Raw genomic sequence first — 27,317 nt, 5'->3', positions numbered from 1 at the left:
TTGCACAAGGCTGGTCTATGTTGAAAATCGGTTACAATGATGGCATAATGGTGTGATTGAAATTTCACCCTCAAAACAAGTTTATCTTGATGTTAAAAAAAAATCCTATGTATTATCCACGTAGATCCCACGTCAAAATATGTTGACAAATTACATTGCTGATTCAACCAGTTTGTGACCAGTGGGTCCTAAGTTCATGTGCTTAGTATACTAAGCACATGAGAGAAGAGCATATGGATCAAGTTCTATTCCGGATCTCTCTCTATCTTTCTCGCTCTCCGAGGACTCTTCCTCCCTCTCTCATCCTCTCACTCTGTCTCTCTCTAGCTTTCTTGGTTATTTTACTAAATCATTTTCTTTCTCTGTTCCAAGCTCTACAACCCTTAAAGGTACAATGCATCCGTTTTTTTTGTCTCATTCATTGTCTCAATCATTTCTAGGTAACAATTAAGTACCTTACTAGCTAGACTTCCATCCAATTGGCGACAGATTTGAATGTGGATATAAAAAAAAGTATATGTGCATTTTCCCACCAGAGGTTTCAATCAAACTGACTTTTTAGGCGATAAAATGCTGAATGTGATGACAGTCAAAATGAAGGCACTTTTAAACTTAAGGCCTAGATTCAATCAGATCAAGAGTTAACCTGCGATAGCAGACGACAGTATAGCGATGTTTTGGCGGTGTCGGCTGCCAAATCACTCGAATAAGAAGTTCAAAACGAGAAAGCGTAGGATATATGGAAATAATTACTCTTAAATTGAAAAATCATTCAACTAAATAATGAGGATTTCTATCATCCTAATCAAGGTGTAGATTATATCTCAAATTCCTGTGTTCCAACTTGTAAACAAGGCTGTTAATTCGACACCGTGCCGCCAATGGTAATGTCCGCTTTAGGTATAATGCCTAGAGCCACTTGTGGATTTGACAGCTGTAATGCAGTTCCACCTAAGACATCGTCAAAACAACTGCCATGTGGATGTTGGCTAAAGCTCCAGAGTGGGCGGCGGTTTAAGGCACGGCATCTCAGTGCTTGAGGCATCACTACAGGCACCCTGGTTTGGGAGTCCAATAGGGCAGTGCACAATTGGCCCAGTGTCATAAGAATTTGTTATTGACTGACTTGCCTAGTTAAATAAAGGTTAAATTCACTACCGTTCAAAGGTTTGAGGTCACTTAGAAATGTCCTTGTTTTTGAAAGAAAATACCATTTTTTGTCCATTAAATAACATAAAATTGATCAGAAATAGTGTAGACATTGTTAATGTTGTAAATGACTATTGTAACTGGAAATGGCAGATTTTTTTATGGAATATCTACATAGGCATACAGAGGCCCATTATCAGCAACCTTCACTCCTGTGTTCCAATGGCACATTGTGTTAGCTAATCCAAGTTTATCATTGTAAAAGGCTTATTGATCATTAGAAAGCCCTTTTGCAATTAAGTTAACACAGTTTAAAACGTTTTTCCTGATTAAAGAAGCAATACAACTGGCCTTCTTTAGACTAGTTGAGTATCTGGAGCATCAGCATTAGTGGGTTCGATTACAGGCTTAAAATGGCCAGAAACAAAGAACTTCCTTCTGAATCTCGTCAGTCTATTCTTGTTCTGAGAAATGAAGGCTATTCCATGCGAGAAGTTGACAAGAAACTGAAGATCTCGTACAATGCTGTGTACTACTCCCTTCACAGAACAGCGCAAAATGGCTCTAACCAGAATAGAAAGAGGAGTGGGAGGCCCCGGTGCACAACTGAGCAAGAGGACAAGTACATTAGAGTGTCTAGTTTGAGAAACAGACACCTCACAAGTCCTCAACTGGCAGCTTCATTAAATAGTACCCGCAAAACACCAGTCTCAATGTCAACAGTGAAGAGGCGACAAAGGGGTGCTGGCCTTCTAGGCAGAGTTCCTCTGTTCAGTGTCTATGTTCTTTTGCCCATCTTATAATTACATTTTTATTGGCCAGTCTGAGATGTGTATTCTTCTTTGCAACTCTGCCTAGAAGGCCAGCATCGCTGAGTCGCCTCTTCACTGTTGACTTTGAGACTGGGGTTTTGAGGATACAATTTAATGAAGCTGCCAGTTCAGGACTTGTGAGGCATCTGTAATTTTAATGGACAAAAAATGTGCTTCTCTTTCAAAAACAAGGACAATTCTAAGTGACCACAAACTTTTGAATGGTAGTGTATATACAGTTGACGTCGGAAGTTTACATACACCTTAGCCAAATACATTTGAAGACAGAAGTTTACATACACTTAGGTTGGAGTCACTAAAACTCGTGTTTCAACCACTCCACAAATTTCATGGAATAAACTATAGTTTTGGCAAGTCGGTTAGGACTTCGACTTTGTGCATGACACAAGTAATTTTTCCAACAATTGTTTACAGACAGATTATTTCACTTATAATTCACTGTATCACAATTCCAGTAGGTCAGAAGTTTACATACACTAAGTTGACTGTGCCTTTAAACAGCTTGGAAAATTTCAGAAAATGATGTCATGGCTTTAGAAGCTTCTGATAGGCTAATTGACATCATTTGAGTCAATTGGAGGTGTACCTGTGGATGTATTTCAAGGCCTACCTTCAAACTCAGTGCCTCTTTGCTTGACATCATGGGAAAATCAAAAGAAATCAGCCAAGACCTCCACAAGTCTGGTTCATCCTTGGAAGCAATTTCCAAACGCCTGAAGGTACCACGCGTACTGTTTGTACAGATGAACAAGTATAAACACCATGGGACCACGTAGCCGTCATACCGCTCAGGAAGGAGACGCGTTCGGTCTCCTAGAGAGGAACGCACTTTGGTGCGAAAAGTACAAATCAATCCCATAACAACACCAAAGGACGTTGTGAAGATGCTGGAGGAAACAAGTACAAAAGTATCTATATCCACAGTAAAACGAGTCCTATATCGACATAACCTGAAAGGCCGCTCAGCAAAGAAGAAGTCACTGCTCCAAAACGGCCATAATAAAGCCAGACAATGGTTTGCAAATGCACATGGAGTGTATGTTAACTTTTGACCCACTGGGAATGTGATTAAAGAAATAAAAGCTGAAATAAATGTCACATTCTTAAAATAAAGTGGTGATTCTAACTGACCTAAGACAGGGGAGTTTTTACAAGGATTAAATGTCAGAAATTGTGAAAAACTGAGTTAAAATGTATTTGACTAAGGTGTATGTAAACGTCCGACTTCAACTGTGCATTTAAACTCAGTTTTCACAATTCCTGACATGTAATCCTAGTAAATCTTCCCTGTCTTAGGTCAGTTAGGATCACCTCTTAATTTTAAGAATGTGAAATGTCAGAATAATAGTGGGGAGAATAATTTATTTCAGCTTTAATTTCTTTCATCACATTCCCAGTGGGTCAGAAGTTTACATACACTCAATTAGTATTTGGTAGCATTGCCTTTAAATTGTTTAACTTGGGTCAAACAATTCAGGCAGGCTTCCACAAGCTTCCCACAATAAGTTGGGTGAATTTGGGCCCATTCCTCCTGACAGAGCTGGTGTAACTGAGTCAGGTTTGTAGGCCTCCTTGCTCAACATTCTTTTTCAGTTCTGCCAACAACTTTTCTATAGGATTGAGGTCAGGGCTTTGTGATGGCCACTCCAATAACTTGACTTTATTGTCCTTAAGGCATTTTGCCACAACTTTGGCAGTATGCTTGGGGTCATTGTCCATTTGAAAGACCCATTTGCGACCAAGCTTTAACTTCCTGACTGATGTCTTGAGATGTTGCTTCAATATATTCACATAATTTTCCATCCCTCATGATGCCATCTATTTTGTGAAGTGCACCTTTCCTTACTCATGATGCCATCTGTTTTGTGAAGTGCACCAGTCCCTCCTGCAGCAAAGCACCCTCACAACAGGATGCTGCCACCCCCGTGCTTCACGGTTGGGATGGTGTTCTTTGGCTTGTAAGCCTCCCAGTTTTTCCTCCAAACATAATGATGGTCATTATGGCCGAACAGTTATATTTTTTGCTTCATCAGACCAGAGGACATTTCTCCAAAAAGTATGATCTTTGTCCCCATGTGCCATCCCAACCGTGAAGCACGGGGGTGGCAGCATCCTGTTGTGAGGGTGCTTTAGTGCAGGAGGGACTGGTGTACTTCACAAAAGGCTCAGGTGGGTTGCTGGGTTGAAGGCTCAGCTGGGTTGCAATCCGTAGTCTTGCTTTTTTATGGCGGTTTTGGAGCAGTGGCTTTTTCCTTGCTGAGCGGCCTTTCAGGTTTTGTCAATATAGGACTCGTTTTACTGTGGATATAGATACTTTTGTACTTGTTTCCTCCGGCATCTTCACAAGGTCAGCAGGGTAGCCTAGTGGTTAGAGCATTGGACTAATAACTGGAAGGTTGCTAGATCAAATCCCCAAGCTGACGAGGTAAAAATCTGTCCTTCTGCCCCTGAACAAGGTAGTTAACCCACTGTTCCTAGGTTGTCATTGAAAATAAGAATTTGTTCTTCACTGATTTGCCTAGTTATTAAATAAAAAATGGTCTGTTGTTGTTATGGGATTTATTTGCAATTTTCACACCAAAGTACGTTCACCTCTAAGAGACAGAACGCGTCCCCTTCCTGAGCGGTATGATGGCTGCGTGGTCCCATGGTGTTTGTACTTGCGTACTATTGTTTGTACAGATGAATGTGGTACCTTCAGGCATTTGGAAATTGCTCCCAAGGATGAATCAGACTTGTGGAGGTCTACACATTTTTTTCTGAGGTCTTGGCTGATTTCTTTTGATTTTCCCATGATGTCAAGCAAAGAGGCACTGAGTTTGAAGGTAGGCCTTGAAATACATCCACAGCTACACCTCCAATTGACTCAAATGATGTCAATTAGCCTATCAGAAGCTTCTAAAGCCATGACATCATTTTCTGGATAAAACACAGGTGAATCATGTTTTTGACTGCAGTTAGCTTTTAATAATGTCTTCTCCCCCCTCGCCCTTTCTCTTTTTTTACATACACGCATTCAGTTACTAAGACGTGCAATAGAAATAGCATCTTTCCCTGTGCACCGATGTAATCCCCCTCTCCACAGTTATTGACAACCCTAGTGAAGGCTCAGCTGGGTAGAAGGTTCAGCTCTACTCCTCAGGTCCTGAAGACTCTCTCGCTCTGTCCTCTCTGCTCCAGTGAGAGAGAGCTGACCCTGTGACCTTATACTTCCTCCTGGGCTGCTCTGGTCTTGGCTGAACCACAGGATCGATTCACACAGTCTAGCACTGCAGGAGAGCCTGTCAAGCACACAGCCTGATGCCTCAGAGAGTCCAAATCCAACACCACTCTGTTGGCCAACACACTATCACAGTTGCGGACATCTGTCATAATGCAATCTCATGCACCCATGCTCACACATACTGTAACATGTATGTGGACACACATAAGTGATCTCTTTCTACCTCTCTGTCTGTCTCTCTCTTTGTCTATCTCTCGCTCTCGCAAGCACCCACACCCAGATAAATGACAGACACATAACACGCTCTCATCACGCTCACGTCCATTCAAACACACCTCTCCAGTCCTTGGCTAAGCTCAGCTGTGTTCGGAGAGTAAACAGCCAAGTTCCTGTCACCTCAACTCAGGATCCTTTCACTACCTCACTCACTCCTTCTCTCTCTCTCCTTCTGTCTCTCGTTCCATTAGACAGGGTTATCCTTCGCTAGGCGTATGGGTCGGCATGAGGAAATACCAGAGGGAGAGAGAAAGGGGGGATAGAGTAAGGAGCGGGGAAATAGGGACGGAGGGATTTAGGGAATAGAGAGGCAGTGGGAGAGAAACCAAGAGAAAGTAGTGAGGAAGGAGAAAAGAGATGTGAAAGAAAGGGGAGTGAAAAGTAGAAAAAGGGGCGTGAAGAAAGGGATAGACGGGGAGAGACAAAAACAGGGAGGGAGGTATAAGGTAGAAGGGAGGTATAAGCGGAGAGAGAGTGAGTAGGAGATGCGTACATACACACTGAAACATACTGACACAGACACACATAGAGGGGTATCTATAGCCTGGCATACTCACATCGTGGGCTGCGATGGTGCTCACTTTTAAACAGGGTCATATCAGGGACGCCAAACAAAAGAGGGCGGCTGTGGCTTTCAGACTGGAGACAGACAGATGGCTGGATGCTTTCCCTGCTTCTCTCGCTCACAATCACTCTCTTTTCCTCTCTCCTTATGTCCTCTCTTTCTCTCTTCCTGTTTTGGCTCTCTCTCTGCAGGCAGGCAGGCTGTGGACTGACGACTGTGTTACTACTGAATCAATGACAGAGCAGTTAGAGCAGCACCAACAGTATGTACCATCTGTCCCTCTGCAGCGGGGGTGGACAGAGGAAGCACTGGGTTAGCCCATTAGCTCCAGCAGGCAGGGGGGGGTTAGTGGGAGTGTGTCAATTTATTTTTCACAGCAACAGGAGCCTGGCTGGGGCTCAGGGCTTATAGAGTCTGCCCAGGCAAAGAGAGAGCTGCCAAGAAGTGTGTGTGTGTGTGTGTGTGTGTGTGTGTGTGTGTGTGTGTGTGTGTGTGTGTGTGTGTGTGTGTGTGTGTGTGTGTGTGTGTGTGTGTGTGTGTGTGTGTGTGTGGTGAAGAGAGGGTAACTTTATCCACAGCCGGGGGCTAAGGGAGTGAAGGGGGACAGGGGAGGGCAGGGGTCTAAGAGAGGAGCATGAATCTGAGGACACAGCAGAACCAAATACAGAGATGACGAGAGGAGCTCACCACTGACCTCATATCACACAGGGATGGCATTATACACAGGCACGCACACACACCAAACACACACACGTCATACAGAGAATATGGGTGTTGTGGGTGACAACTGGATGAGTTAACAGTAGAGATACTTGAGTATGAGGGGAAAGAGGGAGGGAGAGAGGGCGGGGAGAGAGAGTGATAGAGAGAGAGGGGGGAGAGGGAGCAATAGAGAGGGGGGGGAAGAGAGAGGGGGAGAGACTCCCCTCCCTGTTGTGGAGAGAGCAACATTAATTAAGCCTTATCTTAAACAGAGTCATTCTACTGAGGCTAAGACACACACACACATGCACGCAATCAAATGCTGAACACACACTCATACACATACAGTATAAACACAGGCAGTGTCCCTCGAGTGCAATGTGATTAGGGTGAGGAGATAGAGATTACAGACAGGTATAGCAGACCTCTGGTGTTTGTTTCCCTCCACTTGATTAACCAGTCATTTACTCAACAACAGAAACACGTCAATTTAATAAATAAATAAATGTATATCACCTTTATTTAACAAGATTGGCCAGTTGTGAACAAGTTCTCATTTACAACTGCAACCTGGCCAAGATAAAGCAAAGCAGTGCGACAAAAAACAACAACACAGAGTTACACATCGGATCAACAAAAGTACAGTCAATAACACAATAGAGAAATCTATATACAGTGTCTGCAAATGGAGTAAGGAGGTAAGGCAATAAATAAATAGGCCATAGTAGTGAAGTAATTACAATTTAGCAAATTAACACTGGAGTGATAGATGTGCAGATGAGGATGTGCAAGTAGAAACACTGGTGTGCAAAAGAGCAAAAAAGTAAATAAAAACAATATGGGGATGAGGTAGGTAGTTGGATGGGCTATACAGATGTTCTGTGTACAGCTGCAGCGATCGGTAAGCTGCTCAGATAGCTGATGCTTAACCTGTTGGGGGTAGGGGGCAGTATTTGCACGGCCGGATAAAAAACGTACCCAATTTAAACTGGTTACTACTCTTGCCCAGAAACGAGAATATGCATATAATTAGTAGATTTGGATAGAAAACACTCTAAAGTTTCTAAAACTGTTTGAATGGTGTCTGTGAGTATAACAGAACCTATATGGCAGGCCAGAACCTGAGAAGATTCCATACAGGAAGTGCCCTGTCTGACAATTTGTTGTCTTTCTGTTGCATCTCTATCAAAAATACAGCATCTGTGCTGTAACGTGACACTTTCTAAGGCTCCCATTGGCTCTCTAAAGCCGCCAGAAAGTGGAATGGGGTGTCTCTGGGCGAAGAACAGCAGGAGAGTTTGTGAGTGGTCAGCCTGGGGACAGTGAGACTGAGATGCGCGTTCACGAGAATTCAAAAAAAAAATATTTCAGCCTTTGAATGAATACAACGTTGCCCGGTTGGAATATTATCGCTATTTTATGAGAAAAAATAGCATAAAAATTGATTTTAAACAGCGTTTGACATGATTCTAAGTACGGTAATGGAATATTTGGAAATTTTTTGTCACGAAATGTGCTCGTGCGTCACCCTTCGGATAGTGACCTGAACGCACAAACAAAACGGAGCTATTTGAATATAACTATGGATTATTTGGAACCAAAACAACATTTGTTGTTGAAGTAGAAGTCCTGGGAGTGCATTCTGACGAAGAACAGCAAAAGTAATCCAATTTTTCTAATAGTAATTCTGAGTTTAGTGAGTCCCAAACTTGGTGGGTGTCAAAATAGCTAGCCGTGATGGCCGAGCTATGTACTCAGAATATTGCAAAATGTGCTTTCGCCGAAAAGCTATTTTAAAATCTGACACAGCGATTGCATAAAGGAGTTCTGTATCTATAATTCTTTAAATAATTGTTATGTATTTTGTGAACGTTTATCATGAGTAATTTAGTAAATTCACCGGAAGTTTTCAGTGGGTATGCTAGTTCTGAACATCACATGCTAATGTAAAAAGCCGGTTTTTGATATAAATATGAACTTGATTGAACAAAACATGCATGTATTGTATAACATAATGTCCTAGGAGTGTAATCTGATGAAGATCATCAAAGGTTAGTGCTGCATTTAGCTGTGGTTTTGGTTTTTGTTACATATATGCTTGCTTTAAAAATGGCTGTGTGATTATTTTTGGCAGGGTACTCTCCTGACATAATCTAATGTTTTGCTTTCGCTGTAAAGCCTTTTTGAAATCGGACAATGTGGTTAGATTAACGAGAGTCTTGTCTTTAAAATGGTGTAAAATAGTCATATGTTTGAGAAATTGAAGTTATAGCATTTTTGAGGTATTTGTATTTCGCGCCACGCGATTCCACTGGCTGTTGACTAGGGTGGGACGCTAGCCCAGGGAAGTTAAAGTTAGTGAGGGAGATATAAGTCTCCAACTTCAGCAATTTTTGCAATTCATTCCAGTCATTGCCAGCAGAGAACTGGGAGGAAAGGCGGCCAAAGGAGGTGTTGGCTTTGGGGATGACCAGTGAGATATACCTGCTGGAGCGTGTGCTACGGGTGGGTGTTGTTATGGTGACCAGTGAGCTGAGATAAGGCGGAGGTTTACCTAGCAAAGACTTATAGATGACCTGGAGCCAGTGGGTTTGGCTACAAATGTGTAGCAAGGGCCAGCCGACTAGAGCATACAGGTCGCAGTGATGTGTGGTATATGGGGCTTTGGTGACAAAACAGATGGTACTGTGATAGACTGCATCCAGTTTGTTGAGTAGAGTGTTGGAGGCTATTTTGTAAATGACATCACCGAAGTCGAGGATCGGTAGGATCGTCAGTTTTACGAGGGTATGTTTGGCAGCGTGAGTGAAGGAGGCTTTGTTGCGAAATAGATTTAATTTTGGATTGGAGATGCTTAATATGAGTCTGGAAGGAGAGTTTACAGTCTAACCAGACACCTAGGTATTTGTTGTTGTCCACATATTCTAAGTCGCAATTGTCCAGAGTAGTGATGCTAGTCGGGCGGGCGGGTGCGGGCAGCGATCGGTTGAATTGCATGCATTTAGTTTTACTAGCGTTTAAGAGCAGTTGGAGGCCATGGAAGGAGTGTTGTATGGCATTGAAGGGTCAATGCAGAGTGGACCCCACCAGACAGCTCCATAGTGTGGACACTCATACTGTCACGCTCTGACCTAGGAGAGCTGTGTTTTCTCTGTTTAGCTAGGCCAGGGTGTGATAGGTGGGTGGGCATTCTGTTTTGTATTTCTATGTTTTGTTTTCTATGTTTTGGCCGGGTATGGTTTCCAATCAGAGGCAGGTGTCTATCGTTGTCTCTGATTGGAGGCCATACTTAGGCAGCCTGTTTTTCCTTTGGGTTTTGTGGGTAGTTGTTTTCCGTTTTGTCAGTGTACCTTACGGAACTGTTGTCAGTCGTTTTATTGTTTTGGTTCGAGTGTCTTCATTAAAAGTTAAAAAATGAGCACTATAAATGCTGCGCTTTGGTCTACTCATTCTGACGTCTGTGACATACAGTGCCTTCAGAAAGAATTCACACCCCTTGGCTTTTTACACATTTTCCAAAGCCCAAATTTAAAATGTATTACATTTAGATTTCGTGCCACTGATCTATACACAGTACCCCACAATGTCAAAGGGGAATTTAGTTTTTTTAAATGATTACAAGTTAATAACAATGTAAATCTGAAATGTTTTGAATTAGTAAGTATTCAACCCCTTTGTTATGGCAAGCCAAAATAATATATGTTCAGGAGTAAACATGTGTTTCTGGTCTGGCTGTGTTGTTGTCCTGCAGTAGCCAGCTTGCTAAATCAGACCCTTTCCTAAGCCATAGATGGAGATGGGGATTTGGACTTGTGGTTTTGACTTAATTCTCTGTTCAGGCCAATGATTATGACGGCGAAGATTATGAGACGATTGAAGTTCAATATGTAGCCTAGTAGGTTCAAGTTAACTTAGCTGGTTCATTGTTGCCCATGCAAGGAAGTTAGTTTTTGTTGTCCTAGGCTACCGAGCTAAAAGTGTACTCTATGATAGAGCCATAGACCATTTTGCCAAAATGAAAGAGAGGAGGATGGCATTGGCTTTCATCTAGTCTACAGGTAGGGTGGGTCAACCTTTTTTTTTTTACTTGTGCACGCACGCACACACACACACATACATACATACATAGAAATCAGTACCATGAACATACACATGATATTTAGGAACATTGATTGGACTCAATTGATTTTGGTATCTTTAAGTTTGTCTTCACTACATTAAACTAAGCATATATAGTCTAGTTGTTTGATGATGTTGAAATGGTGCTTGAATAGCAGAGGCAGTGCTCCTGTTGTCTTTGTGCTGACTTGCAGTAACTCAGTGGTTCTAAAGCAGTAGTTGTTTAGTTAACTGTCGAAAACATTAACTTGCTTGACCATGCTGTAGGTCACGTAACTGTTTGTTACAAGCAATATTTGCTTTGTGGACTTCCCCGGACAGGGGAATTGTAACGGCTGTCTTCTGTAAAAATGTACCAAGGCGCAGCAGGTATGTGAATACTCATCTTTAATAAAAATAAAGGAGTAGAGCATCCACTTTACAATTCAAACAATATATAAGACAGGAACAGTTTTGCAGGCACACAATACGCAGTGCAAAAACAACTACCCACAAAACCAAGTGACAAACATACTCCTACATATATGACTCCCAATCAGGAACAACGATCCCCAGCTGTTCCTGATCAGGAGTCACAAGACCAACACAGAACAATCACACACACAAGACTGCCACGTCCTGACCCCAAAACTACAACAACAGCTCCATCTGCTGGTCAGGACGTGACAGTACCCCCCCCTCAAGGTGCAGACCCCGGAATGCACCTAACAACGAAAAAACACCAACAAACAAAATCCCCAACAAACCCCATAAACAATAACCCCTAAACAATAAGGGAGGGAAGGGAGGGTGGCTGCCGTCAACGACGGCACTGTGCTACACCCTCCCTCCCCAACCCACCTATCCTGGAGGTGGCTCCGGTGCAGGACGTGGACCCTGCTCCACCCTCGGCGTCGCCCACTTCGGTGGAGCCGATAGCTGCGCCAGGCAGACGGACCCCTCGAGCCGGGCCGGAGGACAGGAGGGCCCCTCGGGCTGGGCCGGGGAGCAGGAGGGCCCCTCGGGCTGGGCCGGGGGGCAGGACGGCCCCTCGGGCTGGGCCGGGGAGCAGGACGGCCCCTCGGGCTGGACCGGAGGGCAGGAGGACCACTCGGGCTGGACCGGAGGGCAGGAGGACCACTCGGGCTGATCCTGACAGGCCGGGCACCCTGGCAGATCAGGGCAGGCGGGCACCTCTGGCAGAACCGGGCAGTCTGGCCACTCTGGCAGAACAGGGCAGTCTGGCAGAACAGGGCAGTCCGGCCACTCTGGCAGAACAGGGCAGTCCGGCCACTCTGGCAGAACAGGGCAGTCCGGCCACTCTGGCAGAACAGGGCAGTCCGGCCACTCTGGCAGAACAGGGCAGTCCGGCCACTCTGGCAGAACAGGGCAGTCCGGCCACTCTGGCAGAACAGGGCAGTCCGGCCACTCTGGCAGAACAGGGCAGTCCGGCCACTCTGGCAGAACAGGGCAGTCCGGCCACTCTGGCAGAACAGGGCAGTCCGGCCACTCCGGCAGAACAGGGCAGTCCGGCCACTCCGGCAGAACAGGGCAGTCCGGCCACTCCGGCAGAACAGGGCAGTCCGGCCACTCCGGCAGAACAGGGCAGTCCGGCCACTCCGGCAGAACAGGGCAGTCCGGCCACTCCGGCAGAACAGGGCAGTCCGGCCACTCCGGCAGAACAGGGCAGTCCGGCCACTCCGGCAGAACAGGGCAGTCCGGCCACTCCGGCAGAACAGGGCAGTCCGGCCACTCCGGCAGTTCAGGGCAGTCCGGCCACTCCGGCAGTTCAGGCCCGCCCGGCCACTCCGGCAGTTCAGGGCAGTCCGGCCACTCCGGCAGTTCAGGGCAGTCCGGCCACTCCGGCAGTTCAGGGCAGTCCGGCCACTCCGGCAGTTCAGGGCAGTCCGGCCACTCCGGCAGTTCAGGGCAGTCCGGCCACTCCGGCAGTTCAGGGCAGTCCGGCCACTCCGGCAGTTCAGGGCAGTCCGGCCACTCCGGCAGTTCAGGGCAGTCCGGCCACTCCGGCAGTTCAGGGCAGTCCGGCCACTCCGGCAGTTCAGGGCAGTCCGGCCACTCCGGCAGTTCAGGGCAGTCCGGCCACTCCGGCAGTTCAGGGCAGTCCGGCCACTCCGGCAGTTCAGGGCAGTCCGGCCACTCCGGCAGTTCAGGGCAGTCTGACCTCTCTGACGACTGTTGACTGGCGGGCAGCTCTGACGACTGTTGACTGGCGGGCAGCTCTGACGACTGTTGACTGGCGGGCAGCTCTGACGACTGTTGACTGGCGAGGCTGGGTTGACACACTAGACTCCTGATGCGCGGGGCTGGTATAGGACGTGCCAGCCCGGAGACACGCACCTCCATGCTAGTGCGTCTGGCGGGAAACACCGGACCGAAAGGGCGCACTGGCGGTCTTGAGTGCAGGGTTGGCATCACCCCTTCCGGCTCGATGCTCCCCTTGCCCTGGCACCTGCGGGGCGCTGGTACTGGGCGCACTGGGCTGTGCGTCCGTATAGGCGAGATGGTGCGCACCTCAGCGTAACATGGCGCCCTCCACCTCGCACGCACCTCCCTGTAGTCACGGGTAGCTGGCTTACGGCTCTTCCCTGGCCTGGCCAAGCTACCCGTGTGCCCCCAAAAAAAATCTTGGGGCTGCCTCTCGGGTTTCCTAGCCAACCGTGTTCCAGCGTAACTTTCCCGATGGTTCCTCTGTCCAGCTGCCTCCACTCTCCTGAGTGCCTCCACCTGTTCCCATGGGAGGCGATCCCTTCCGGCCAGGATCTCTTCCCAGGTGTAGGCTCCCTTGCCGTCCAGGACGTCCTCCCATGTCCATTGTTCCCTTTTTCTCTCCTGTGGCTTCCTCCTCTTCTGCTGCTTGGTCCTTTGGTGGTGGGTAGTTCTGTAACGGCTGTCTTCTGTAAAAATGGACCAAGGCGCAGCAGGTATGTGAATACTCATCTTTAATAAAAATAAAGGAGTAGAGCATCCACTTCACAATTCAAACAATATATAAGACAGGAACAGTTTTGCAGGCACACAATACGCAGTGCAAAAACAACTACCCACAAAACCAAGTGACAAACATACTCCTACATATATGACTCCCAATCAGGAACAACGATCCCCAGCTGTTCCTGATCAGGAGTCACAAGACCAACACAGAACAATCACACACACAAGACTGCCACGTCCTGACCCCAAAACTACAACAACAGCTCCATCTGCTGGTCAGGACGTGACAGGAATGTTGCTCTCCAGGTTTTGTAAGAAACACATTTATTCCTCCTCTGTGTGACTGTCTTTTTGTTGTCTCGGTCTTATGGTATATCACAGTGGCGTATGAACGAATGGGTTATAGAGCAAACAACACAATTGTCACAACATAGGGTGTAATATGGCTTTTTTACTGGCTTGGCTTGGCTTCCCCAGTGATTTTATCCACACACCGCTACTGCTCTGTGTGAAATAATAGTGGTTAACATGATTTTTGAATGATTACCCCATCACTGTACCCCACGCATACAATTATCTGTAAGGTCCCTCAGTCGAGTAGTGAATTTCAAGATTCACGTACAAAGACCAGGGAGGTTTTCCATGCCTCACAAAGAAGGGCACCTATTGGTAGATGGGTAAAAAAAAAAGTAGACATTGAATATCACTTTGAGCATGTTGAGGTTATTAATTAGACTTGGTCTATCAATTCACCCAGTTACTACAAAGATACAGGTGTCCTTCCTAACTCAGTTGCCAGAGAGGAAGGAAAACGCTCAGGGATTTCAGCATGAGGCCAATGGTGACATTAAAACAGTTACATAGTTTAATGGCTGTGATAGGAGACAACTGAGGATGTACAGAATAAAAATATTCCAAAACATGCATTCTGCTTGCAATAAGGCACTAAAGCAATACTGTAAAAAATGTGTCAAAGAAATACACTTTTTATCCTGAATGCAAAGCATTATGTTCAGGGCAAATCTAACACAACACATCACTGAGTACCACTAGGACAACCAGTAGGACAATAACCTAAAACACAAGATCAAATATACACCGGAGTTGCTTACCAAGACGACATTGAATGTTCCTGCGTGGTCTAGTTACAGTTTTGACTTAAAATCTTGAAAATCTGTGGCAAGACTGTCTAGCAATGATCAACAACCAACTTGGCAGAGCTTGTAGAATTTAAAAAAAATAATAGGCAAATATTGTACAATCCAGATATGCAAAGCTCTTAGAGACTTACCCAGAAAGACTCACAGCTGTAATCGCTGCCAAAGGTAATTCTAACATGTATTGACTGAGGGGGTTGAATACTTATCTAATCAAGATATATTAGTGTTTTAGTTTCATTCATCTTAAAAAATATATATAATTTTTCTTCCACTTTGACATTACAGAGTATTTTGTGTAGATCGTTGAAATAAAAATACAATTATATCCATTTTAATCCCAATTTGTAACACAACAAAATATGGAAAAAGTCAAGGGGTGTAAATACCTTCTGAAGGCACTGTATGTACATGCATCTATGCAGATATAGGCAAGCAATCTTGCTCATGTGCACAAACACACACACACACACACACACACACACACACACACACACACACACACACACACACACACACACACACACACACACTGTATAAATCAATCCATGAAGGCTGAGCCTAGGATAAATACTTCTGCTGTAGCTCCCTGCATCATTAATATCACTTAGGCCTGTGTTTACAATCATCATAACCATTAACACCAAAATCAACTGAATCAATCTGTAACCATCAGCATCATTAATAGTTGTTCCTTTGTTTAGTGTACTGTTGTGTATACAGGCCTGTAGAATGTAGAGCTGATGGTCCCAGGGTAGAGGCTTTCATCTAGGTATTTAATTAGGCTATTAAAAAGTCAACACAGAGTAGACTGGCTTTAGGCAGAGAGGCTGTTGTTGTCAACACTAAATAACACTTTGTAAAGCTGTAAGAAAATCTCAGATTTCTACTGATCCGTATGATAACAGTTGGGTTTGTTTGCTCATGACTTGGGGGTGTGGTTTGGGAGGGAAATGGTAAACACACACAGACACACAGGTATTAAAGAGTAGGAAGCATGAGTTTTTACTCACCAAAGTAACAACACAGTTTGGTCAAAGACTTAGTAACGTAGTTGTAGTCACAATCTATATAGTTACCTATAACTACAAACATAGTTATGTTTTAGCGTTTTTACATATTTCTTAGCTTATTTCCGGATATTGTTGGAACTACCCACAATGAACTAATTCTCAAAGTCATATGGAGAACCGTTGCTACCTAGCTAATTCCAGCTGGCTAATGTTCACTACTAGCCATGCTAGCATGTAATTACATTCCAAACCAAGTGTTGGCGCTGGTGAGCTACAATGTACATCCACAAAGAAGAAACCATGTAAATGAATGTGGAAAAACTGCAACTTTCTCTCCTGTGCATTTGATAGTGGAAGCTGAGCGAGCGAGTGAGTGTTGTAGTAGTTTTGTTGTTTGTAACTAGTGCAGTAATACCCACATAGTGCAGTAATACCCACAAGGACTGGGTTACTACTTATTTGTGGCCCACTCATTTGTGGCCCAAAAACGAGTAGCAGGCTTTGAAGTCGGAATGGTTTGTCCGGTTGAAACGAGCAGATTGGAGAATGGGAACCATGCACATGTCTACTGTATGCGATGCTCATTTCACCCCGGAGGACTTTTGATGGCTTAGTATGACCAGTGGAAGGCAGGATTCGGAATTAGAATCTAACCAAAGTTAGTTATAACTAAAGTTAGTTATTTTAGCCTGCTAGCTAGCCTAGCCAGCTAACTAGCCTAGCTAGCCAACCACCACGGTCGACATTGCTAAGTAGTTAGCCAGAAAACAACCAAAGATGGGGTTAGTTATAAATATCTTGAAACAACTAGTCTAGCACAGGCAGGAACCCACAGAACACAACAAAAAAGCCAGCAGATATAAAGAACAGGGGGACTTCAGAAGGAGCATCAGCTAGCTGATCCAATATCGATATAGTGAAGTAAATCCACATTCAATTTACCCGGTTTATCTCCACCACTGCTGACACTCGCAATGTACCGGTAGGTCTGTAGGAAATAGAGGTTGGGCGAGAGGTGGGCGTGGTGGGAGAAGAAAGAGAGAGGGGTAGGAGACAAAGGAAGAGAGGCAAAAAGGGACAGGCATTGGGAGAAGGTGGGACAGAGTGTGAGTGAGGGAGAGAGTTAAGGGATAGAGGGAGAGGAAGGTGAAGGTGAAGGTGAAGGATAGGGAGAGAGGAGGAGAATTGGCATGATAACTCAGAGGTAGTGTGGAGGAGAAAGAAAGTGGAGAGAAAGAGAGAGGCACAAGGGAAAGAGAAAAATATAGAGGAGTGTGGGGGAAGGAGAGCAAGCACTGAGGAACAAGGCCAAAGAGTAGGAGGGAGGGAGGGAGGGAGGGAGGGAGGGAGGGAGGGAATATGACCAGGGAGTAGGAAAGGGAGGGCAGTGGTGCTTGCGATGTCTGGATGCATCTATTCTCATCATAGGGGAAATCAGAGCCAGTCACACACACACACACACACACACACACACACACACACACACACACACACACACACACACACACACACACACACACACACACACACACACACACACACACACACACACACAGAAGTAAAAAAGTTAGCACATGCACAACTGAAGTCGAGTGTTCACAGAGGTATTACTGAGTCTTGACATAATAATCTTCTCTTTAAATGCACCACTACTCCCCTCCCAGCTGCTACAGATCAGAAAAGGCAGCTCATACATTATCATTGACTACCTTTCTCTTTCATTTCCCTTCCCTTTCTCTCTCTTTCACTCCCCCTTCCATTCTTTCTCTCTCTCTTCCTCACCCTCTAACTTTTACCCCTCTCACACACATTCTCTCCGTTTCTGTCTCACTCTGTCTGCCTGTGTCTCCTGCTTTTTCTTTCTCTCTCTCTCTCCCTCCCTCCACTCCCCACTTTCTGTGTGTCTACCGCCATCATCTCTGGCTGGTGTTCTGTGTGCGAGTCTCATTATGTCCGGTGCAGAGCTGCCATCTCAAGTGGACAGAGAGTCAGAGTCTGGGTCTCTAAGCCATGACCAACCATCTGTTAAAACTTGCCTGGATGAGAGGGGAGTATGTGTGTTTGACTGTGTGTGTGTGTGTTTCAGATTGACGCCACTTGATCAAAGAGCGGGGGACGGGACGTTGGGTAACCGTGGCATCAGTGAGTGTTGGACGGGCTAATTGGAGAAGGACTGCAGCCAAGCTTTCATTCCACTAGAAAGCTCTAACCAAGTGATCCAACCCAACCTCCCATTCACTCCACAGTCCACACTACAGTACCTCCCTCAGTACAGCCCACTACACTGTACACGCAAACCTGCACTGCATATCAACTGCTGTCCTGTAGGGCTGTTTATGATGGAGTTTCACCCTCCATACTGCAGCCCTTACTACACTGTCATTAATAAGACAACGGCCCTGCTTGAATATATCCTAAGTGCATCATTCCTTCCCTCTTCCTTTGACTGCTCACTGATCTGACAAGACTGGGTCTGTAAAACCTGTAATGGAACTCTGCCTTTCACCCATCCAATCGTGTTAGATCAGTGATTACTCAAGGAAGATAAACAGGGTTACAGAATATAGCATATGGACAAACCCCACTGCAGCACAGCGGGACTGACATCTGAAGTTACACTACAAACCCATGAGATGTATATATGGTTGTATACTGGATAGATGGATGCATGTGAATGTTCAAGGTGATTTTGATCAGAGTCCTGTAGGCATTGTGGAGATGCGCCCTTGGATATGGGACAGTCAGACTGTCCAACAACACTTTCCAAACTTGTGATGTGCTGAACAAACAGAGCAGGCCCAGCCAAGCTCCAGCCGAGCCAGGCCCAGCTAGGTCCCTCAGTGGAGAATCCATCATTTAAAGAAAAGTGTTTCATGTGATGACGAGTTAGCTAGGGGGAGGCAGGCAGATTAAACTATGTTTTGGCGTGGAGAGAGATGGAGAGATTTCTTAATTTACATTTTTGGGGAATTGTGTGTATTGTTTTGTATTGCTAGGTATTACTGCACTGCTGGAGTTAGAAACACAATAATTTCGCTGCACCTGCGATAACATCTGCAAGTATGTGTATGCGACCAACACAATTTGATTTGATTTGATTTGAGAGAAGGAGAGGCAGTTAACTTTGCATTAGCACCTTCTTGGTCGCGACAGAGGGCTGGCTGGGTCTAATGAGACAGAGGCAGTGGAGAGTGCAGCGGAGAACGCTTTAGAACAGAGTAGCGTTCACTGACACCCCATTTATCATCCTCCGCAGCCCTGTCTCTCTCTCTGTCACGCCAGTGCCTGGTAGGCTCTCCCTCCCCTCCCGGCCGGGACGATAACACTCTAACCAGACATCTCTAACAACCAGCGCCACAGAGCCTGATGAAAATCAGAAAGGAGGGAGAGAGGAGGAGAGGAACAGAGAGAAAGAGACACTATGTGGGAGAAAGGGAAAACAATATACAGCCAAATTGAATAGATATTTGATGGGTTTCATCTGCAAACACAGAAAATTAGAGGTCAAATGCAATTAGTGAGTTGTTTTTCAGAGTGTAAGGGATATGTCCCTACACAGTGGCTCACAGGGAATCGCACACTGAGGAATGCACACACAGATGCACACATACACACGCAGACACACACGCAGACACACACACACACACACACTGATCCACTGAGACAGCAGCTCTGAAAGAGAAGAATCTCTCTAATCCTCGTAGCAGAAGTGATTATCTGATTCTGCCGGCTCATCTCTCTCCTTTCCCACTTTATCTCTCTCTTTTTCACTCTCTGTGCAGAAGAAGAGAAGGATGATTAGCTGGGGAGAAGTGCGGCCCACTAATATAATAAGCAGGAAAACTCTTTTTCTAAGTGGGAGGAAGATATTAGGTGCCTTGTAAGTCCAATTTGCTGCCACCATCAAAAACTAATGATCATCTCTGTCTATGCAAAAGAAATCAAAGCGCTGATTATGTGGAAGAGGCTCTCGGTCTCCGAACAGTGTTGGAAATGTACATGCTTATGGATGGAGGGTTTTGTGTGTTCTGAAGAGCATACTTGTGAAAGCACACGGAAAGGACACGGAAACTACATGTATGATACTGGCTCTAACACTTATCAAATGAAAGCCATATACCACATCAACCTATATCCTAATCATTTGTGTTTCTATTGCACATTTTTGGTCGTTGCATTTTTGCGTTGATTTAATCAAGTTTGTCCCAAGGGTTTCTGCTTGTGTTGGCTGCTTGTTCTGTGCATGAATCATACTGTTAGTTGCTCTGGATAAGAATGCCTGCAGTGTGAATGAGATCCAGGTCTATGTGTGTGGTCCTTTACCACACACACACACACGGTGAAATCATCTCAAACCAGTGTCACTCTTTTTAATTGATGGATAACCTTTCACAAAATAGCATTCATTCTCTCTTTCTCTCTCTCTCCCTTTTTGTCTGATCATCAAGTTGAAGGTTGCTCATTTACAGCTGCCCACTGTTGAAGCTTTTCCACCTGCCTGGTTTAATAGTTTTACACCGTCATCCTCTCTGATGCGTCTCTATTCTCGCCACAACCTAACGATCCACTCCTTCTCTCCCTGCTGTAAGTGATCTCAGCACTGTCAAGGTCAGCTGCAGTGTGTCCACACTACGCATGAGGAGCCCTTACCAGAACTCACTGTAAAGGAGAGTGAATATAGCAAAAATATCTCATAGTTTCCCATCAAAATTTGATGTATTAATGGATGAACGTCTGTGTTTTATGAATTATTTCCGCGTGGTTACAGAGTTAAAACAGAAACAACTCAAAAGGTTACGTTTAGGTAATCATTCTGAGTGGTTAAGGTTAGGGCTATTGTAAGGGGTGTTAAACTGGCGGCAGAGAAGTCAGACGCAGGAGAGAAATAACTGTGTTTCCAACGCCGCAGTTTATTACAAAAAACCCACCGGAAAAAATAATAATAAAAATCAATGTGTAAACATAACCCGACGCACACCAGTACAGACGTACACATACACTTACAATAAACAATCTCCCACAAGGACAGGAGGGGAAACAGAGGGTTAAATTCACAACATGTAATTGATGGGATTGGAACCAGGTGTGAAGGAAGACAAGACAAAACCAATGGAAAATGAAAAATGGAAGGTCGGTGACATCGACCGCCGAACACCGCCCGAACAAGGAGAGGGACCGACTTCAGCGGAAGTCGTGACAGCTATGGTTTGGGAAGGCTTAAAACAAAATCATTAAAAACAATGCACTATTTCTATCAGGTATCATCAGTATTCACAGTATTCTTGCGGCTTGCTAGAGCATTGTGAACTGCCATAGCGCGGTGGTCTAAACAGTGTGCTCTGGCTCCGAGCATCAACAGTTTGCTCAGTGCTGGGCAATCGCCTACATTTTTTGGGATGAGCGCTGAGGAAGGCATATATTGACATTCTCAGGACCTCTTCAGACGTCCGAAATCGCAGTGTGTTTCTAGTGATCAGTCTGCAACAGTCTGAATAGTGAGGGATGTATGAGGAGAGTGGTGGGATGAATATGGGGAGTTGTGAGTGTTTGTGTGTTTGATGTAGAACAGTGTGTCTACAGCATAACAGGAATCAACATACAATCAGATAAAAAGATAAGAGGTATTGAAAATATGAAAAATGAAAATGAGAAAATAGGGACAGGAGGAGTAATGGAAAGAATGGGGCTGTTTTCTTTGGACATTCAAATAGCCAGTTTGTCCAGCGTATTTGTCTTTCTCAGACTGAATGGAATTATCCTTCACTGCCTCTTATCTGACCTAATCCCACCTCAATAATCCTGTTGGTCTTCGTTGATTTGGGCTAAATAAACTGTGAAGTCACTGTGTGTGTGTGTGTGTGTGTGCTTGTGTGTGAGTTTGTGTGTGTATCTGTGTGCTTGCACGGGTGTATATGTGTGTCTTTTCCCACCACTCTATTCTCCTCACGTCAAGACACCCGGTTTAAAATGTGGTCTTTCCAGCACTGAGGGGAAATCAATATGGCACGACGCTAAATACAACAGAGACGACTAGCTCCACACAATAGAGAGCTGAATTAATGCCCCAGAGAAGAGCAGGAATCTCACCACAGAGTGGAGCTCTATCCTCATACCAATGGACCTTTGATCAAGACTACAGTGTTTAGCTACTCTCTCAACGCATGGATACTCTGTGGTATGAGCTGGTGAAAGACAGGGAGAGGGTCACTTTGGAAGAGGAGAGAGAGAGAGAGAGAAAGAGACCGAGAGAGAGAGACTGAGATGGAGAGACCGAGAGAGAGAGAGAGAGAGAGAGAGACCGAGACCCATACTGAGTGAGAGTACTTGGCGTGGTGACTGATGCTGTTCTTCGCTGCAGGGAGTAGAGTAAGAGAGCTGTGTAAAGTCATGCCAACCACTCCTCCTGTCCAACCGCCTGCACAAACAAACAACAACAAACTCTGTCAGCCTTCTTTCACAATCAACTCATGAAGAGGATCAAAGACAAATAAATGTTTCAAAAGATTTATCTGTCATCCAGCTCCATTCTTGTCTGCTCCTCTCACTTGTAGGTCAGAGTAGGTGGGTGGGTGGTATCCCTTTACACAGGATTACACCCTTTCATCCTCTCTTTCCATCCTCATCCTCACCCTTCCTCACCCCTCTCCTTCCCGATCCTCCCACTTCGACTAACGATACCCCGCCCCCCCTCCCGTCGCACTGCATCGCCCTTTGAAGTTAATAAGACAAACTATCAGCCGTACCCATTTTAATTAGAAAACGGACAGAATGATTACATTTTTAATTGAAGCTGTCATTTTCAATTAAGATATGACGTCCTTGAGAGGCCCTCTCATCTCTCCCTCTGTTATTTATTCATTTATCGGCACACTCCCTCGCTTTTCTACTCCTCTGCCAGATCCCCTTCTCCCCTCTACCTCTCCTCTTCCCCAGAGCTAAAGACCCGACTCATCAGTTGACCAGATGCACCTCTCCACTGTAGAGGACCATCCTCTCTCTCCTCTATGCCCTTTTCCACCCTTCCTCTCTCTCTCTCTCCAGTCCAAGTCCTCTCTCTCCTCTTATCGCTTCTCTTTTCCCCTCCCATCTCCTCTGTTTCTGCCTCACTCTCCGCTCCATGTTTTTGTTTCCTCCCTCACTCCTCCATCTCACTCCTTCTTTCCTTGCTTCTCCCTGTCTCGTTTCTCCACACTCCTTCTCCTCCACATCCCACTTTCACTCTACTCTCCTCGTCTATCCCTGTATCCCTCCCACTCTCCAACACTCCTCATCCTCCCCTCCCTCCTCTCCGATAAATGGTTCTAATCAGAGAGCTGAAGAGATACATTAGCCTCTCTGTCGTGTCTGAGACGAGCCCTGTCTCTCCACCTCGCCATCTCACGAATCAGCTCCCCCCCCACACACACACACACACACACACACACACACACACACACACACACACACACACACACACACACACACACACACACACACACACACACAGCGTTCCAAGTTAGACTGCATTTAACAGAAGTATGCTTGCATCTGATTTTATTATATTTGATTTGATCGGAGCCTGACGATGATTTCGTATCCTCCTTGAGGCCATTAAGTGTTTATAAATCAAATGCTAAGGAAGACTTTATTGGGAGGAAGTAAACAGCAGGTCAAATCCATTATCTTCACATTAGAGGCTCATGGACATTCTGAAATGTTCTCAATTTCCATAAAGACACTGGGACTAAATGTTGGAAAAACAAAAAGTCATGATAGATGCTCATTAAAATAAATAGATGTTACACTTTGCTCATGAGAATTATGAGTTCTATGAGTTGCAACGAGCCTAGTCTGTCTCTCATGGCTTACTATCATCAGGCAGAACTAACGCATCTAAAGCAAACCAATCTACTCTCTTTCCCATGTCCCACTCCAGTGCATGTTGAATGTCTTGGCCTGAGCTGAACACGACCCTCTTATAAAGAGTGTGGTTAGAGGTCCCATCCAGGTTAGCTGCTGTAGATTCTGAGGACGGGGGACACCATTTTGAGATGAAACCTGCCGCCGTAATGGAGAACATGTAAACAGAGGGAGAGTAGGTTAAATGGTTAATAACAAGACAAAATGGTCACTGACTGAAAATGTACTGTTCCTCTTCCCTCTCCGTTATCGTCCGACCTCCTCCCCATCCTCCCCTTCCTCCCCTTCCTCCCCTTCCTCCCCATCCTCCCCTTCCTCCCCTTCCTCCCCATCCTCCCCTTCCTCCCCATCCTCCCCATCCTCCCCTTCCTCCCCATCCTCCCCTTCCTCCCCATCCTCCCCTTCCTCCCCATCCTCCCCATCCTCCCCTTCCTCCCCTTCCTCCCCATCCTCCCCATCCTCCCCTTCCTCCCCATCCTCCCCTTCCTCCCCATCCTCCCCTTCCTCCCCATCCTCCCCTTCCTCCCCATCCTCCCCATCCTCCCCTTCCTCCCCATCCTCCCCTTCCTCCCCATCCTCCCCATCCTCCCCTTCCTCCCCATCCTCCCCTTCCTCCCCTTCCTCCCCATCCTCCCCATCCTCCCCTTCCTCCCCCCTCCTATTGCCAGACACACAGTAGGTAGAGTGGGCAGTTCTTTTCTCTCCATCTTGTGGTGAGGAGGCTCTCAAGAGCTGCCAGGGCCATTCTGTCCTCACAGCACAATGCTGCTTTCTCATTAACTCTTATCAAAGTTCATCTTGCATCCAAATGCAATGTGCCGGGCGCTCGGTCTGCAATAAAGAGAGGGAGAGAGGAGTAGACAAAGACAGAGGGAAGAGAGAATAGAGAGAACATGTTCCCATAATGTAGATAAAGGGCTAAAATATATTGGTTTAATGATGAGGGGAACTGTAGCGTATTCACAAGCTCCCTTTGAATAGATTCAGTTATTGGTTTGGGCTAAAATTAGTTACTGTTCCTATTAGGCAGTGGGCCTTGATAATTCTCTCTCCCCATAACCATATAATTGGCTTTGTGTGTATGGATTTGGAGGGCTGGGAAATAAATGAGAAATGCATTAGTACCTTGGAAAGAAATAAAGATGCAACCTTATCAACCTATCCTATAGAGTGTTTCTCTGAGCAGTGGCGTGTTATTTACTCTTCAACTAGTTCTCCCAAACACAATGAGGTTATACAGGGGACAAGGCGTTCACATCTGTGTGGCTCTCGGGGGCAACAGTCTCTGATGCTGGCCCTTAATTTGGCAATCAGGGCCATTGATTGGTTGGAGAATCCACTCACTTGGTGTCTCAGGTCTTAATCAGTTAGTAAAAGGTAGGGTTGAAAACCAGAACAAACTGCATCCCCAACGGCTGGAGGGACATAGGTTTATGATAACTCTATAGGCCTTGTCTGCAAATGTCTATCCCCTACCATCAGCCTCCCCATAAGAGTCGTAATCAGACCCCCCCCCCCCCATCCCCTCCGCCCTCCCTCCTCACAGGTGGGCATTGGAGCCCTCATTACCATTGGAATGTAAAAGGCTTTAATTGACTACCGATTGCAGCCTTCAGTAGCCCTGCTGCTTTGAGATACTTATACACACAGAGAGAGAGAGAGAGAGAGAGAGAGAGAGAGAGAAACACCTCCAGAATAAATGAGCCATAGCGGAGGAGAGGAGAGGAAGGGTTGGGTCTGAAGGGGAGCTCAGTTATCTGTGAGCTCTGAGTAATTGGCTCTATTGTTGTGTCTGATTATCAGCCGCTGGTTTAACCAGACTAATCTGGAGCTCTCCTCCCCGCTGAAAGGCCCACATATCTCCTCCACATGCCGCCAGCTACACTACCACTACGCTGCTATTCAGGTACTTTATTCTTCTTCTGTGAAAGAGAGCAGTGAACGGCGTCACCATTTGTACCCCTGGCATCCTCCATGGTGATTCACACGGCACTTCGTTGTGTAGATAAATATCTGTAGGAATCAGAGGAGACTGTCTGATCCCATAAACACCACAGGACTGTTTAATCATGACGGATGGTGTCTGTGGGAGTGGATCCATGCAGCTCAGACCAACCCCCGCTGCATTATGAAGTCCACAAACCCAAATATTTAAACGTGTTCAAATGAATAAGTCATGAGACTCGGTGTAACGTTAAATCAAACTCCGCTAGAGTTATGCATGTGAGAGAATTCATTGTGTGTGTGTGTGTGTGTGTGTGTGTGTGTGTGTGTGTGTGTGTGTGTGTGTGTGTGTGTGTGCGTGTAAGAGCTGTGGGTTGTGGGGATGCTGCTCTTCCCCTGCTCCCTCTTTAATTGGCTCCTGGCCCGTTGGCCTCGCTTGAATGGAGAGTCATTTAGAGACTTTCCCTCTCACACACAACAGTAATTGTCATCCTCCTTCCGCTCGCTGCCCCAGGAGAAATTGCATTCCTGTTTCCTTACAATGGTGGGTCGGTGGCGGACTAGGGCAGTAATATCACTATTACCATGACAATGGGAGCTAATTCCACTGGCACTGCTTCCATTCTAAGGCGAGCTACGGCGCCAGCTTATCAGAGGGCACCATGAGACCAGCGGGCTGCAGGCCGGCCAGCCACGCTAACACTGGCTCTGGGATAGGGCTCTGTCTCTCACATGGAGCAGGGGTGCACAGTCACACACACACACACACACACACACACACACACACACACACACACACATACACATACACATACACACACACATACACACACACATACACACACACACACACACACACACACACACACACACACACACACACACACACACACACACACACACACACGTGCAGGCACTCTCGTACATACACACTTATAGAACATGGGAAAACACACTCTTTCTGTAACATGCATGATACACACATACACTAGTATATCCAGTGCACGCTGTGGCTGGGTGATCACATTCATTTGGTTAATTCAAATGTACGTTTTTGCACGATATTCCAAATGTCTGTATTACATTTTCATTTTAATGAGCATTGATGTCCTCTTGTTCTCATGTTGTTTGGTCTCGTCTCCTTGGCTCGTTCTGTGCTGTGTCAGAGAGGAAGAGGCGAAGCTAGAGGTTTGACTCTCTCCAGAATCTGTCCAAAATAAACCCAATGCGTTTCTATGGGCTTATTTTGGACCTAAGCTTGTCGCCGTCCTTCCCGCCTATGGGACAATGACTCCCATTGTTAGGGCGGAGACATGAGTAGCTCATCATTATATACAGATCTCTGGCGGTGTGCACCGTCCCATTTACACACACACCAAGCCCCTCCCCTGCCTCTCAAAACAAAGATGAGATCGGTTTCAACACGCTATTTGTATCTGAGGTTTGGTCCAACAGAATCAGTCATATGGACAGCGAAACACATTGAGACATTATTTTACTGTAATA

At 45.8% G+C, this 27,317-nt stretch overlaps 1 protein-coding gene across 2 annotated transcripts in view; it reads right to left on the bottom strand.

The window, feature by feature from the left end:
* The window catches only part of LOC106562277 (RNA-binding Raly-like protein), an 80,251-nt gene extending 73,933 nt beyond the window's left edge, over window positions 1-6,318 (bottom strand). For both annotated transcript variants that reach the window (XM_045689179.1, XM_014127048.2), the window contains exon 1: window positions 6,039-6,318. In XM_045689179.1, coding sequence (XP_045545135.1) covers window positions 6,039-6,078 — 40 coding nt within the window. In that variant the 5' untranslated portion in view covers window positions 6,079-6,318. The remainder of the gene's footprint in view (window positions 1-6,038) is intronic.
* Window positions 6,319-27,317: the final 20,999 nt, after the last annotated feature.

The sequence above is a fragment of the Salmo salar genome, chromosome ssa11, assembly GCF_905237065.1.
Source record: "Salmo salar chromosome ssa11, Ssal_v3.1, whole genome shotgun sequence".
NCBI classification, from domain to species: domain Eukaryota; kingdom Metazoa; phylum Chordata; class Actinopteri; order Salmoniformes; family Salmonidae; genus Salmo; species Salmo salar.
This window is presented reverse-complemented; position numbering and strand designations above follow the sequence as displayed.